This window comes from Papilio machaon, chromosome 17, assembly GCF_912999745.1.
Source record: "Papilio machaon chromosome 17, ilPapMach1.1, whole genome shotgun sequence".
Lineage (NCBI taxonomy): Eukaryota > Metazoa > Arthropoda > Insecta > Lepidoptera > Papilionidae > Papilio > Papilio machaon.
In genome coordinates, this window is record NC_060002.1 from 4,183,634 (window position 1) to 4,201,069 (window position 17,436).

Sequence of the window (17,436 nt, forward strand, 5' to 3'; positions counted from 1 at the left end):
ATAAATGTTTTAGCTTACAACAGGATACACTGTGGAGAAAAAATTCCAAACGACAGACGATACGATAGATATAACGGATACGTCTATTTTATTTCCTGATGACACAACATTTAAAACTATTCCTAAATTTGATCTTGAAGATCATCGTAATACTATTAATGATTCGGAAATACTAAGTCAAGGAGTTGAGAGTCCAAATAATATAAATGGTCGATCGTTCATATTTATACGTCAAAAATTTAAAAGTCCTATGCTGAATTTATTTCACTCACAAATGCTAAATCCTAACGATGTCATAAACGCATCACCAAAATCAGCTTTGTCAAATATAGACAACGATAAATTTGAAGAATTAAGCCGAAGATTTGCTACTCTAAATGTTGCGAACCCGCCCAAAGATAAGATGGCAATGGAGAAAATGTCTAAGACGCTTGATAAAACTCAAGGGACCTTACTAAGTCAATTGTGTTACAGTAGGTTAAAGTTAGAAAACGATGGAATGGTTAATAAAATAAAAGACAAACTGAAAGTTCAGGATGTAGAAAGAGCTGCAAACGAACATCGTGAATATTTGGAGTTGCTCAAACCACCATTGTTAAGCAAAGCATATAATGAAGATGCTCCAAAACTAGCAATGCACGAAATTGACCGCCAAAAGATTGAACCTTCTAATGTTTCACCTTATGTACGTAACCAGGATACTGCTCTAACTTTCGCAAAAATATCATCAAATTTAAGAGATAGTTTTATGAAAAAGTATAACAAAGATAGTCGTTCTTACAAGTCTAAAGGAACTTATACTAAAAATAAAGTAACAAATCACCAGCACAACAATCAACATAATCTGCACGATGTAACATTTCATAACGTTGAGGACAATATGGTGCGAAAAGATAATGAAGAAAACACCGACGATTATAAAAGTACAGGTAAATTATCTAAAAATAATTTTGATGTTAAAGTAAAAGATAATAAAATGAAACCAGCTCATGTTAATAGAATTCATTATTGTCATGATTGTGGAAAAAACGTGAATAGTGATCCGTATCATCGGAAGAGAATCGAAGCAGATTGCAAATGTGGTCGCCATGTTTATTTGAAAGGCCGATCTGAATGGGAAGATCAGGAACAACCTGGACCTATCACTTCGACTGATAAACATCAAATAACAGTGCGATACAGCCCTTCAGATAATAAAGAAGAAAAGGCTATGATAGATGTTGCGATAGCAAGAAATCCACATTTATATTAGTTATGCATTAGATTCTTAATAAAAAGTCGAATCTAAACCTAATTGTAGTTACAATTGAGGAATTTGTAAATACTTGTAAAGTAATCATAAAAAGACGTAGAAAAATCAAATAAATACAATAAATAAGTTATAGTTTCATTTCTAACCTTTACAATTGCAAAAACGAATTCATGTCTTCTAAATGTAAATAGTGCCTTTATCGTCTGGATTTAAATCTGTATATTACTTTGGTACAACTTCTAAAGTGAACATTAATAATCTTAGGAATTATCTATTAAAACATGGACATAACAGATAATTTACTACTACAGCTAGTTAAAATTATTTAATGATTTTTAGTTCTAGACCTAGTTGTTAATAATACTGGACGGAAGTCTTTGTTGAGTAGTTAAATAGTTATTTACTTGAAACTTATTTCTTTCTTATGACTAAACTAGCGAAGGTGGGAGCTTATTTAAAAGTAAGTATTCAATGGGAAAGCGTAAGGCGTACGATCGCGATAAGAAGTGTACAAAGCTATCGCTTCTTAGATCGCTGCGCGCGCATTCCCCTTCTGACTACCAGCGTTTGTTGCTCTGAGAGATGAAATGTAAACACACCGGAATGGCTACAGATGTCCAGATAGCCAATAGAAATGGCAAAGACATACAGATGACTGGAAAACGACAAAATATATGAGTGTCATACAAATTTCATTGCATTTTGAAGCTATAAAAAATCACAAACATCAAGACCAACTTAAGAAGGACAATTTTATTTAGATTTTATATTTATTTTATTTTAGATTTCAATGTCACATTTCGTGATGAACGTGATCGTCACATACGTCATCTTGTAGTTTTACATTTGTGGCACTCTTAGCTATATTTGTTGAAGAAGATGACTTTTGCTCGGACACGGACATCGTTGCAAAGTATTTGCGACTTCGAGTTGTCTATTTTCAATGTAACGATTGTGTTTGTTTGTGTTTGTGTTCGCTTCTGATAATACTACTTAGTAAATACAAACAACAATTCAATTTACCGTTAAACGTTTCCTCTGTCAGCTATAGAGTGCGTTGTAAATAATGTTGTTGAAATATAAGAGAAATTAAATGAACTGTGACTATTTTTTTCCAACAGACAGTTTATCAACATTGATTTTATGCTTGATAAGTGTGGAGAGAGTGAATCAACTTATTTATTTTGACTATCATTGATCATTTTTATCTTTATCAATGATAAATACTACGTGAGCCACTCGAAGCATGTCGGTTGAGTTACATGAAAAAAATAAAATTACAATTTATTTTGACATATTCATGATTTGAAATGACCATTTTCTTTCGCTACGATTTAAATGAAAAACGCATGTAAATGCTCTTATGATTCTGTAGTACTTTACCTATTTATAGTAATTTATGTTTTATGTATAATTTCTTAATAATATTATAAATGCGAATGTTTAGATGGATGTTTGTTTGAAGGTATCTCCGGAAATTTTGCACAAATGTCGAACTTAGCCTGGAAAAACACATAGGCAATTTTTCATGACTATATTACTTCCGTGCGGACGGAGTTGCGGGCGACGGCTAGTTTTTTATATTTCAATAGTGTAATGTAAGGAGGATGTTAAGTGAGGTAGTTAGCGTGATATACTGCGTCTAGGGTAAGATAAAGTACCGCGGTACATCTGATATTTACCAGTGTGTCGTGTACGGAGGTAACAAATACTTACTCTGTTTTATTAACACCTGCTAGATAAAAACGGTACTTCAAGAAGTAACATTTTCCCTTTGAATACAACGTCAAAGGCAAGTCATATAAAATAAAGTTCCTTAAAAATCAATTTATAAATACGCCGAGACTTTATTTTTAATTTGTACTTGGGTACCCCGCATCTTCGCAAATAGTAGCAGATTACCTAGTCCATTTATCTATAATCAAAGGTGTCGGCTTAATCGTATTCGTTTGTTGCCTCTTGTAAAATTCGGTGGATGTCATTAGAGGCGAGACGTTCCTCTTCTATGCAATTAACGCAGGGATTTCAGAAATTACCACAGTTAAACGATAACATATTCAGTTCCTCACATCGAATAAAGTTTATTAATTATTTTTATTATTGCTATTCTAATAGTTACATGGTAACTATTATAATAACTCTAAGATACCGGGATTAAATACTTAGTTCAAAAAAAAAAAAAAAACAAAACCAATAAAATCTGCTTTAGAGCAGGGTAACACTGCATGTCAGTAGGACAAAAATATTATAAAATTGAGTAAGGACAATGTCGGTTGTGTAAACATAAAAGATATGGGATAATTTTAACCAACACCAAAACAACACAATAGCGATTTCACTTCTGTTATTGACTGTACATCGTTCATCTTACTCCTTTGAACATAATGTAATAAAGCTTAAAGTTGAGATCGGAAAATAATGAAATGGTATTGGAAATTTATTGCACCTACACTGTAGCAAGCTACTTGAAGTTCTATCATTTTTATGTAACGTCCCGTCTAGCTAAGATACTTGTACAGTCAAGCTCATATTTACAAGATAAAAACGATAAGCAAAGTAATATTTTATGGTATAAATTTTTTTTACACATTTGATTCATGTAGATAAAGGCAAATTTATAATAGTATTCTGTTGTTAATTGAAATTGAAGCAAATTAGACTTATTTAAAAATCAGAACTTATATACGATTTAGAACATTTTTTTATTTTTAGGCATTTAAAATAAAAAAAAAACACATTTATGTTCACGCGGCAATCAATTTTTACTCAAATAAAGTAATCTAACAATGAAAATCTATCTATTTTGATAATATCCAATGTTATCTATTTTCTTATCCCAATGAATACGTTCATGAGTGTATCAGCAGGAGCGAGGAGTTTTACTTATTGTGAGAAAATTACGTGCCCGGAATTACTGATATGAGTCTTATATGATCACGTATTTGTTCTATTTGCTGGTTCGTTGGCACTAATACTGAATCTGTAGACTTTGTTCGATACAATACAATATAAAAGAGTTTTGTGTTGGTAAAGAAAAAATAATTTCTGTCCATTGGTGTCTTAAAAACATTAGACATGGCTAAGGAATCTTAGAAAATCAAGTAAATTTCTATTATAGATGACGTTATTGATGTTGAAAAGTCCTTGCGTCACTTACCATGGGTTTCTGAGACCAAAATTAAATAATAAATTAAATTAAATTATAATCCCCGTTTAAAACATATTGTTATCTCTGTTTTGTCAAATATAATGACAGGGATGACGATATGTTTTATACAGAGATTTGATCTTGGATTTTGGTTAGATTACTGAATTTGGCATTAAATTACGCTGCCACTCAATTATTTAACTTGAGCTATCTTTAGCTTACTATGTTTTTGCAGGAAATAAAAACTAGCATTTTATATGTTGATTGTTTTAGAATCATTATATTTAAGCGTAAAAATTATATGTTCATGTGTTTATTCTGTAAGTTTTCAAGATTGCATTGCAAGCATTACTTAGTGAGGTAGTTAGCGTGATGTACGGCGGTCGGTGCGAGACAAAGGAGCGCGGTGCATCTGATAGTTGGTCGGCTGTCGGCGCACGCCGCGGCCCCTTTGTCTCGACTGTTTAACACGTGGTTAGTTCTAGAGATGCTGCTTTGTGCTCTTCAAATATTAGGGTAATTATTATTTTTTAATAAAGATATATTATCAAAGCCTTAAATAATTTGTATATGTCATCAACAGATCGTAAACTTTAACGTTAAAATTTTATCTAAGTCACACACACGCAAACTCTAAATGTACAATTTTTGGGTTATATATAAAAGTCTTCTCAGTTTATATTCTAGCCCAATTCATGATCTTTCATGTCCTCAATATTAAGTTTCCAAACTCGACGGGATTTTTAAAATGTATGAGAAAAATTTACATTTTAAGTATAGGCACCTGTATCGCACTGGACTGAACTCAAGTACTGCTCGCGCGTTAACGCAAAGTGCACAATTCAAAAAATTATGCGGCAATAAATTAAAATTTACCCTATAAGCGTTAAACCTGCGCCGCGCAGTGCTGCCAACGTTTGCACACTAGCTGCAATCATTCTCTTTTATTGCCAACATTAAAAAACACCACAATACATTTAATCACTTGTCTAATTAATGTCGTGCTACACTTCGTTTTTAAAAGATAAATCGAATCATTACAGTTCATTAAATGATGTTTAAAACATAATTACCAACATAACCTAGTAAACTACGCATATACAATATTATATACTAGATAGGAATTGTTTAAAATATTGCATGTAACATAGAGGTACTCTGTTAATCATCCGTAATTCCGGTACCTTTATCCAGTATGCGAAGTCTCAAATTAAATCGTAATTGAATTTTATCTTTACATATAAATCTAATGTAGGCAGATTATCTAGGTCTATTATATCAATATCTCGGATGGGACAATTGCACAAAGGTAGGCGAGAGGTTTCTGTTTAATGGCATTCAACGGATTCCACTGGGGCGGCGGGTGTTGTGAGGCGGGCGTGAGGCGGGCGTTAGGACGGCGTTAGGCGGGCGTCGGTAGTCAGGCGACAGTCTAGTCGTCAATTAACCGACCGCAATCGTAGCTTGCACACGTTCAGGTGGTCGCAATCCCTCTGAGTCAATGGTGAATTATTATCGTAAATTAAATTACAATTGACAATTATTATTATTTATTCTGCGTTTGAGATCATCGTTCGAAGTCTAAACGTAGTAATAGTTATTTCAAACATTATAGTTTCAAAATATCGTTGTAAACTGGGTTAAAAGCTGTTTAGACTATTAGTCTGCCGTTGAAAAGACACGTATGCATTTAATTCGGAGCTTTCAATGCAAGACGTCGTTTCAGAACAAGGATGCTGTAATTAATTGACCTTCTACAGACTCTTGACATGAAGCGATGCTCCGTTTGATTTCGACTAATTAGATTTACTTACATTAAAATGATTTGATACTTTAAATGATAATTATTATTTAATTGCTTTACGTATATGCTATTTAAGAATGATTTCATTTCGGTTGAGAATCTTACTAACATTATAAATGCGAATGTTTAGATGTTTGTTTGAAGGTATCTCCGGAACGGCTCAATGGATTTTTATGTAATTCGGCATAGATGTAGAACAAAGTCTGGAAGATCACATGAGCTACTTATTAAGTTTTTTTTTATTCCGCGCGGACGGAGTTGTGGGCGTTGAATATTTTTTTATGAAATATATAAGAAAAATCTTTAGTTTTAGTGTTATTTTAAATTATATTTAATCTCTAATGAACTACTATGTTGCTTAATATCTGGAAACTTAAGTGTCAATAAAGTTATAAGCTATTTCACTGCAGGCAAATTATTGCTGTTTTATGGGCAATAGAAAACTTTGTCAAATTTAATGCTACGTCATTACTGCGCCTTTGTTTAGTATGTACGAATAAAATATGGTCTTAATTTAAAACTTGTAGTCGAAATGCAATTCAGTCACTCCTGAATTTATTTACAACAAACAGTCAATCGCGATTTCGCATGGAATTTAAAAAACAATCTGTCAGTAGCTTATGCGTTATTTCAGAGTGTAATCTATTTCTGTACCAAATTTCATGCAGATTCATCCAGCAGTTCTTGAGTTACATGAAAACAAACTTTCAAATATCAATCTTTTGCAACTTTCGCATTTATCTTACTAATATTATAAATGCGAATGTTTAGACGGATGGAAGATTTTTTTAATTCCGCGTAGACGGAGTCGCGAGCGAGTGTTTTTGTTTAGTGAAAAAAAAAGAAAGAGTTAATAAAATATGATTACATATGTTTCATACGGACTATAACCGTGGAGATAAACGATGTAGCTTAAAAATTAATAGCACCTCGTCATTGGATAAATTAGACATTCGAATACATGTATTGTGGGTTTTTAAATGGACGCAATAAACTTGAATAATTGCGATTAGTATGCGAACTTGCGTTGCCCGGATACGAATAATATTTTTTAGGGAAAATTCAATTTAAACAAAGAAACAAGGAAATATTTATACTTTATCTAGTTTGTATAAGCTTACATTCGTATTTGTTATATAACTTAATATAGTTTGGTAACAAATTAATTTGCTAAATATGTCTATGAATTAGTAAGTACATAGTAAGTGTTAAACTAATTCAATGAGGAACCATCTTAGGTGAACATCCTCCGAAACTAAAGGCGAGCTAAACAGCCGAGACAAAGTGCGCCCTCGCGCCCCCGAGCCTCAACCTGTGAAGTTCCGCACCCTCGGCGACAGGTGAGTAATTATTAGATGCACAACTCCTTTGTCTATTCCACTCAACATACATCACTACGTCTTTACACTATGTCTAAAATTACTCTACAACTAACTAAATAGATTATCAAATCAACGACACTTCGAACAAAAGAGATTAGTGGAGAAGTGACCAGAAGTTTGGGCCACCATTCCAGGTTAATCGATGATCTAGTGTGGACGGCAGGAAGTCACTGGTTGCGGACCGCGAAGGACCGGATACTAAGTATTGGGGAGACCTATGTCAAGTATTGAACTGACGCAGGCTTATCTTTGTGTCTCTCTACATTCAGTTATGTCGTGCATTAGCCGCGCCTAAAGAAGCGTAACTTGAAAAAACTTAAAAGAAAAGAGTAGCCACCTAGGTATTTCCGACGCCCAGGGGCGTTTGGATCGACAAGTTAAACTTTGGAGCAATTTAAAACTTTTGTCATTGTCGCCGGGACATATCTTTTAAGTTTTCGCTTAAACGTACTAAAATAAAAGTTACTTTTACATAGGACTCTGTGTTTTGTTCACCTTTTTTACTCAATTACTGTCGATTGCTTTTCTTGAACGTCAAAAAATAAAAGAAAAACTTAGTTGAAATTTCTCCTACGAGGTATTAGTTACAATGCAAGTTCTTTGTTTGAACATCGTTCATAACTCCTCATTCGTTTAGTATACCTACTTTTTCCTGCATCGGAATAACGTGTATTTCTGTCACTGAAGGTAATAAATGATAAGCGAGGAGAGACAATGAGGCAGTGCTCGTGATCTCTGCAAGCCTTTTGTTTGTCGAAAGTGCTGAGTTGCCTTATCTCACATATATAAATTACTTACGACCTGTTTTATACGTATTTACTACGGCTGAAGATATATTGGTTTACATTAGCCATTCTGGAGATACCTTAAAACATTTTCGTCTTTACAATATGGGTAACATAACATGTTAGTTGTCTCAATTATAACCTATCAAAGTTGTTTACGTGTTAACGTATAGTTGAAACAGTTACTTGTGATTAAAAAACGCTACGTTGTCCTTAATTAAACGAGAGACAGTAAACAGAAGTAATAATAATTAAGTTAATTTACAAGTATAAGGAAAGCGGTTGTTAGATCTCGCTTTTGCCGCCTTTCACTTGTATGAAATCAACTGTAAAAAAATACAACTATACAATAATATTAGTGGAGTTGCACGGTTACGAACAGGTGTATTTTGATTCGAATAAACATATTAATATTTGACTCGCTTATGTACCTCTTAATTATGCACAAGGTGTATTGTCTTAGCAGATGTTTGCGAGACATTGCCAGTATTATGGAATGCAGAAGGTTATTGTGTGGTTTTAGTAAGTGCAAATTAGAATATAATCCAACTAAAATTACAATTTGAAACAACGTTATTATATTGCGACGCTGGGTTTTCTTTACATAAAAGTTTAATGTAATGAGTACAAACACAGAATGAGAGAGAGAGGGATATTCAGTAGGAGTAAAATGAAAGTGAGAGCGACAAAAAGAGTAAAAGGAGAATTGATATTCTTCGACAATGAAAGAAATTTTTGATCTTATTTTTAAGTTTTCACGTATCTTAAAGATATAGAAGTCATTTGTTTTTTGTAAAAATACGAGCGATTTTGGTACAATGGTGTTTAAAACCCTGATTATATTAGGTAAGGTAGCAAGTTGAAGATCGTAAAGAGGGACATTAAATGATCTCTTTTTCAGGAGCAATAGTAATAAATTAGAGTCGTCATTGTAACTGCCTCAGTTTACTCTTCCCTCGTTTAATAATAATGAACAGGCTTTTAACGTCCTCACAGAGCACTCGTTAACGTCACTTAAATAGAATTAGGAAATAATTGCTTTTTCATTTTTTTTTACACACTACGTAGTTTATTAAAGAAAATGAACACTTTCGTTACAAATCAGAGTGTTGTGTGGAAAGTAAATCGAAAAAAATAAATACACTAGCAAAGTTTCATCGACAGCCGTTTTGCAAACACTTTGTATAAGTTACAAATCAACTTGCAAAGACGTCAGTTTGCTAAACGAACTTTTATCCAATTTCATGTTCATGCATAACTTTTGTAAGTTGTCTGGTCGTCGGAGGTTATATATTTCACTAGCAATTGGTACCGGCTTTGCTTGTTCATAGACAAATAACGCTAAAGCCCTTTTGGTATCGGGGAAATAAATATTGCCTTATTGGGGGAACGAGTTATGTGTTAACTAAAACTCCCTTGATGGCCGATCTCGAGGTGAGAGAATCCCGGAATTTTCAAAGGAACAAACCTGGACTCTGCTCTAGGCCTTTGCATGACCCAAAAGTGTCTTCGTCAAATTATAGTAATTCAGGAGTTGCCATCTTTCTGGAACAATATAGCTTAGCCACTTTATATCCTGTCTAATTTGATTTTCTTACCGTTGCCTAATAATAGCGGAGAGCTTTTTTTATGACTTCAGAGCGCACGTTCATATGTCACTGTGAAATAAGCAAAATTTTACGAATGTCGTGATCATAAAACTGCAATTGTACAAGTGTTATGATGTATTTCTTTAAAAAAATTATACATGATACTAAAGATATTTTAAATATTAATTTATTAAACTAAGTAATCTCCGACCGAGTTATCTCCGAGGCAGCCGGGGGCTACGCCACCTCAGATGTCTGCTCGCGTGCTTTAAAGCGGGCCAAATTTAATGTATTAGCTTAGTGGGGAGAGATGTAAGGTATTTGTCGGGTATGCGCTGGCACTGCGCATAGAATAAATTAGTTCGTTACCTACCGCGTGGTTTTATTGACGTCTCAATTACAACCATGTATTTAATATAATTGAAATTATTTTGTACATCTTAACTGAACTCGTGCTGAACGCACTTGTGAACATTTGACAAGAAAGGTATAATTTAAAACAAAATAACATTTAATCCTTTGCACCATTACAACGCAATCAAAAACTAACATATCACAAAATAATTATAAATGCATACCAAAGAATTAAATTACATTAGAATAAAGAAATATTTATATTTAACGTTACAATGCTGACCGGATAGGGTCCTCCCTCAGCTTTGTATGCTGGGTGCTCCTCTCTGGACCACTCAGCGCTGATCTTCCGAAAACCCTCACGACTATTCGCACGCCAGTTGCAACTAATTGTTGAAAGTTGCCAGTTGTAATTTAAAGTAACTATCTGTATATTACCTGAAGTATATATTTAAGGATATTGGAAGTGTCAAAATACTTTAAGAAGCAAAACTCTAAATAAGAAACAATAATTATTTGTGTTTTAAAATCCAAATTCCTTTTCGAAGACAGTAAAGCTTTATTCTTTCATGCATAAATACTGTTAAGACAAGTGGATATTCTTTGTGTGATGTCAATTTGTTGCGAATATATTTTGAAAGCAGAATATAAACTTAATGAATGTAATCATTAAGCTTTGTAGTCGAGGAGTAATTATTATTTAATGGTAGGCATAAAAGACGCTAAAAGTGATAATTAACGAATGTAGCAAACTCAAATTGTAACTACGCTTTTATGTCATGACCGTATTTTTAATGTATGTCTGCTGAAATTTAAACATCACAAAAATGACAATTTTCGTTACAGTTTTTTGGTTACAAAAGCTAACCAAAAAACTGTAACGAAAAATTCTAGATTCTACGGTTTGGTTAGTTTTCATTATTTTTTTCTATAAAACACCGTACCGTACAGTGTAGTTATTAACATGTGAGGGATTATTTTGGAAGCTGATATATATCTCTTATCGTTAAAGAAGTCTGCATATTTTATAATAGTTTAAATTTGGTCTGTGTCGTGGTTCATTACAAATTCATGTCTTCTCTCAAGTGTTGTTAGAATTCCCCCGGCTGTGACGATTAGCGTTCAAATATCTAGTGTTAATTAAGTATGGAACAAAGATAAGTGGACCTAGAACGAATATTTATGACGTCATCGTTGTTTATGTCAAAATTAGTATGAGGTTTTTGGTGTACTTTACGCCTGATATTCGTTGCACTAATTTTAATCGACAACTGGTTTTTATAATTACATTTTACTTAAAACTTACTTGAAATTTTGCTTGTAGACGGGAAACTACACTGACTGTACTGAAATAACGTTAGTTATATTAAGTTACAAAGATTTTTTTTATGAATTAATATTTTGATGAGCCCATATCGTTTCAGAACAGAAGAAAGAACAGAACACAGAACATAACAGAACACAGAACAGAACAGAACAGAAGGTCTTCTTTTAATTTACTTTTCATTTCCAAATATTATCATTTAAAATGGAGCTAATTAAAAACAAAACTCAGACGTATGAATTATAAAGCTATTAATAATGCGGCTCGTTTGCAATTTACAAGTTCGTGCCGTCAATTAATGGAACATGACGTGAAAAATTGATGAGCCAATGTTATTTATAAAGCGTGTGGAAACTTTGTGAATAAACTATGTACATGGTGATTGGATAAACTTTCAACAACGAATATCAATCGAATATTGTACAAATAATAAATTGCATTAGATATAACACAATGTACACATTGTTCAAATTTCTTTTTTGATATTATTTTAAAATTACCAGTTATAAAAATTATAAATCCGATGATAAAAAAGTTGAAACAGACATAAAGTGATCGTATATATAACTAATTTAAAAGTAACATATCACGTAGCTTCCGGCGGAAGTTTCCGGCACTTCGTAGCGTCCGTAGCTCCGAAAAGCGTTTCTCAAAATGTCGACACGTGCATAATTTAGTGTAAGTTGCACTTTGCTCTGAGACTTGCTAAGTTATTAACAAGTTCGTAACAAGTTTTTATCTTGATCTATTAATGCACTGGCGTTTAATTTTAAGATCTTTCAGATTTATAACTGTTTACGTTAACTTAAATTTACTTACTACATGAACATTGATTTTTCTCATTGCATTTTTGTTAAGTTACCTCAGACTCAAAAGTGACAGGGCTTGTTAAAACGTCGTCAAGTTTTGCATCCTGCAATTTTATTAGGGTTATTAAAAAGAGTGTAAACTCAGAGTTTACAATGAAAACTTGATATAACTTATAAGCACAAAGTTAAAGAAGAAACATTTTTACAACGAACGGGGTTGCTATAAAACTCGAAAATTTCTCCGTGTAAGACAGTGTTAAGTCGAAATTTATGAGAAAAATAAAGACGATTCAGTAAAACGTATCTCTAAAACTTTGACAATTACTTCAACATTGTCTCACGGAATGGAGACTTTAAACAAAACAATATAAACTTGCTGCGCGTCCGTCAGTTAGAGTTGAGAATGTCTTCGTGTCCTTCGGATTTTTTATATTAATTATGACTAACATTTGTAATGTTATACAAAACTTATCATGAAATGTACACCGTGGTTACGTTAACGCGTACAACGATTTACAAGTTATAGAATTTAACGTTATAAGTTAATATAATTAACACTTTCAACGTTTTGATTTGTTAACTCGAATGTAATTTAATTTTCCACCAGATTTTTATTCATTTTTCGTATTAATTGATACATTTATTATTTATGAACAAGTAAGATTTTAAACTCTAGAGACACTGCTTCTTGAATAATCTGTTACAATTGAAAAATTAAGTGGATTTCGAAAGGCAGCCGGAAACTTCGCTCAGACACCGCGACGCGCAGGAAATTAAATATAAAATATCCAATCCTTCAGCAGGAGCTCAAGTTGGAATTGTTACTGACAACACGAAATCAGTGAAAATTAAATCATGTTATTTATTTTAATTTATTAAAAAGTCTTAAGCCATTTGTTATAAAGTATAAACGGATTATTTAATGCAATGCGGAGGTTTCTTATTAATTTTAAATAATTATATTCTTTCCTTGTAATAAATTAAATAACTAAATCTTAAATATTATATAAAATGCTTAAAATGTTCAATAATCATTAAAAGAACATCGTATTTAAGGAACATCGCAAATATACGTATAAAATATACAAAAGCCCTACAATTGAAATAACATTCGCTTTACGATGTAACGAACATCAAAACTAACATTTGAGCCTGAAATGAGACGCTAACATACTAATTGCCTCGACCCCGATGCAGTGCAACTGTGCGAAGCTCTGCGTCGTTCTGTGGCGTTCTGTGTCGCTCTGTGCCGCGCTGTCGACGGCCACCGACGGCTTCAGTTGCCTAATTAGATTTAAGCGGAACTATTTCGACATTTTCGATGCTAGATGCGAGCTGATTGATTTGAAATAGTTCGTATTTTCACGTACCTAAGTGATAGACACCAGCTTATATGATATTTGAAATGATGTTATTTTAATAAAGCGTGTAAAGTACTAATAAAAAATCATCACCGTTCAGTCGTCTAGAAGTCCAGTGACTTACACCTCACTCGAAAAATGAGGTAGTTAATAAAATATTAAAATAAATTATTTTTTAATTGATTAATTAACATCGCTCTGAAATAAATAGTGCCGTAAATAATTTAAAGGTTTTCTTCAAACGCTTCAGTCTACCAACTTTGCCATACTCCAATTAATTCTTAAAAGTGTATATTTAATTCAAAACGTTTCGCAGAGCTTTATCCAAGTTTGTTCGATGGAATGGTTTGATTCTATTAATTTTAGCAATATAAAGTGAAAACTAAAGCAATAAGTTAGTTAAAAACCAAAAACATAATGTATTGGGTTGCCAACTTTCAAAATCCCAGTTACGAATACAGGCTTTGAAAACAAAACGGCCACCATGGACTAGTCTTACTACAATTGGCACTTCAAAAGTCAAACGACATCTCTCACTTAAATGAGGAACAGACCCTGCAAACCCGGATATCAGGGCAAATCCGAAGAGTGGCAGCCATACTGGTACCAAGTACTGGAAAATCAGTAGAGACGTTTAAGCTACATCAAAAAATACATCCTGTATATAGTGTACCGAGTCAGATACATGATGCTGCTTTTAGATAGAATGTCTCATATAAAACTTTTTCGCATTCCACACGAACCGCACATGTCAATTCTCCATTACAGTTGATGGCTTTCTTAATATGCTTCAGTAGAAATTCAACTTGCATTCAGAGCTTAATTTGTGAAACTATTGGACAATAAGAGATTTGCTAAGCTTGAAAAATTAAGTTCAAGTTGTATAAAGATTACAGCTTTGCACTTGACTAATAACACTACTAGGTACTCAAAATCACTAGATAAGACGTGGCAACTTGGGAACGAGGAACAATTTACAGTGGATAATAAAGATAGCGTATGATACTTATAAAAAAATTATATTAAAATGAAATAACATAAAACAGAACAGAATAGAACAGAACATAACAGAGAAGAACAGGACAAAACACAGAACATAAGACAAAACTGGACACAGAGCAGAACAGAAGACAGAGCAGAAGAAAAAACAGAACATAAGACAGAACACAGAACACAAGAAAAAGCAGAAGAGAAAACAGAACACAGAACAGAATCCAGAACAGAAGACAGACCAGAACACAGAACAAAAGACAGAACAGAGGACAGAACAAAGGACAGAACAGAACACAGAACAGAAGACAGAACAGAAGACAGGACAGAAGACAGAACAGAAGACAAAACATAACACAGAACAGAAGACAGAACAAAACACAGAGCAGAAGAAAGAACAGAAGACAGAACAGAACACAGAACAAAAGACAGAACAGAGGACAGAACAAAGGACAGAACAGAACACAGAACAGAAGACAGAACAGAAGACAGGACAGAAGACAGAACAGAAGACAAAACATAACACAGAACAGAAGACAGAACAAAACACAGAGCAGAAGAAAGAACAGAAGAAAGAACAGAAGACAGAACAGAAGCCAGAACAGAAGACAGAACAGAAGACAGAACAGAAGACAGAAGACAAAACAGAAGACAGAACAGAACACAAAATAGAACAGAACAGAAGACAGAACAGAACACAGAACAGAACAGAACAGAACAGAAGACAGAACAATGTACAGAGCAGAAGACAGAGCAGAACAGAACAGAAGACAGAACAATATACAGAGCAGAAGACAGAGCAGAAGACAGAGCAGAAGACAGGACAGAAGAGAAAACAGAACAGAAGCCAGAACAGAACAGAACACAGAACAGAACAGAACCGAAGACAGAACAGAACAGAACACACAACAGAAGACAGAACAGAACACAGAACAGAGGACAGAACAAAACAGAACAGAATACAGAACAGAAGACAGAACAGAAGAAAGAACAGAAGACAGAAGAGAACACAGAACTGGAGACAGAACAAAAGACAGAACAGAACACAGAACAGAACAGAACATAGAACTGAACACAGAGCAGATTACAGGGCAGAATAGAAGACAGAGCAGAAGACAGAACAGAAGACAGAACAGAAGGCAAAACAGAACACAGAACAGAACAGAACAGAACACAGAACAGAACACAGAACAGAACAGAACACAGAACAGAACACAGAACAGAACACAGAATAGAACACAGAACAGAACACAGAACATAACACAGAACAGAACAGAACACAGAACAGAACACAGAACAGAACACAGAATAGAACACAGAACAGAACACAGAACATAACACAGAACAGAACACAGAGCAGAGCAGAACAAACAAAACAAAACAAAATAAAATAAAATAACTACGCGTTAGATTATTTTTTCATGTAAAAATTTTACTATAGTGTACTGTGACTGTTGGTCGTTTCTAGTTAGCATGAGAATCACATTAGTTCAACAATAAATATCCTGTAAAGTACGCCTATCATAAATAAGACTGCAAGTATACCCAAAGTTTAGTATTCGCAACAGATGTCTTAGTCTTTAAGCCGTACTAAGTAAGCTTTGATAGGCTAAGTTAAGTTTTAGCTCGAACTTTTGTATGCATTATTTATATTGTATTCACTACTGCATATGTACATAAATACACATATATACCCTCTTCAATAACTTCTGAGCCTAGTCCTATGACGTCGCAGTGATGTATTTTTTCAATTATTAAGATTCAATAGTTAAATAGTTACAATTAGCACAAATAAATAAATGATTTTTATTACACGTTCAAGAAAATTTATAATTTGTACGACAACGTACATATGTGCGTCATTAACAATGACGTATGAGTTCGGTACTGAAGGTTATAAATGATAAGCTAGCAGAGACAATGAGGCGATGCTCGTGATCTCAGCAAACCTTTTGTTTGCGCAAAGTGCTGAGTTGCCTTATCTTCAAATAAATTACTTACGACCCGTATTGTACCCATGAGATTCATACAGCGAGGCGCGACCAACTAGGCGACCAACCCAGCGACCAAACAGGCGACCGATCAGGCCACAATTAAGTCGACCAATTATTGGACCAACTAGTGGACTGACTTCTTGTATAACTACTTCCAACTTTCTATCCATCCAACATTCCAATCGTCGAATATTCCAACCTTCCAACATTCCAATCTTCTAATATTCTAAAATTCCGACTATTTGCCCACGAACTCGACCAACTATTTAACTTTCTACTTGTCTACTCGACCAACTACTTCCATCTTTCCGACTTTTTCCAATATTCCAACATTCCAACCTAACACCGACCAGTAAGTTGCTCGACCAACTATGGTCGTCTAAGGGACTATATGAATCGTGTTTTAATCCTCTTATTATTATTATTGACAGTGCTTTACATTCTAATTATTTAGGTCTGTTATTTTCTTCACTATTTAAGCAGAATCGGCGAATATATAACTAATATGAAACTGACACGTAGTTGTAAAAGTTTTGAAAGATCGACATACGTTCCTAACTACCTGCACAACTTTTGTGCTCTTCAATATTTATTTCTCCTCGCTTTTCGCACTACAAATATCCAAGTCTTTAACGAGTTGCTTT

At 33.7% G+C, this 17,436-nt stretch overlaps 1 protein-coding gene across 1 annotated transcript; it reads left to right on the forward strand.

The window, feature by feature from the left end:
* The first annotated feature begins 499 nt into the window (after window positions 1-499).
* LOC123721903 (ring-infected erythrocyte surface antigen-like) lies at window positions 500-15,864 on the forward strand. Its single transcript, XM_045682003.1, has 3 exons — window positions 500-929; window positions 14,931-15,393; window positions 15,711-15,864. Exons 1-3 carry the CDS (start codon window positions 500-502, stop codon window positions 15,862-15,864), a joined length of 1,047 nt encoding a protein of 348 aa, XP_045537959.1.
* The last annotated feature ends 1,572 nt before the right edge of the window (window positions 15,865-17,436 follow it).

What these genes read in the sequence shown, in the direction of transcription:
- LOC123721903 (XM_045682003.1), top strand. Translation starts at nt 500, where the DNA reads ATGGTTAATAAAATAAAAGACAAACTGAAAGTTCAGGATGTAGAAAGA. An exon ending in CGACGATTATAAAAGTACAG is followed by an intron (nt 930 to 14,930) that starts GTAAATTATCTA and finishes GACACAGAGCAG; the next exon opens with AACAGAAGACAGAGCAGAAG. An exon ending in GAACAGAAGACAGAACAGAA is followed by an intron (nt 15,394 to 15,710) that starts GCCAGAACAGAA and finishes AACACACAACAG; the next exon opens with AAGACAGAACAGAACACAGA.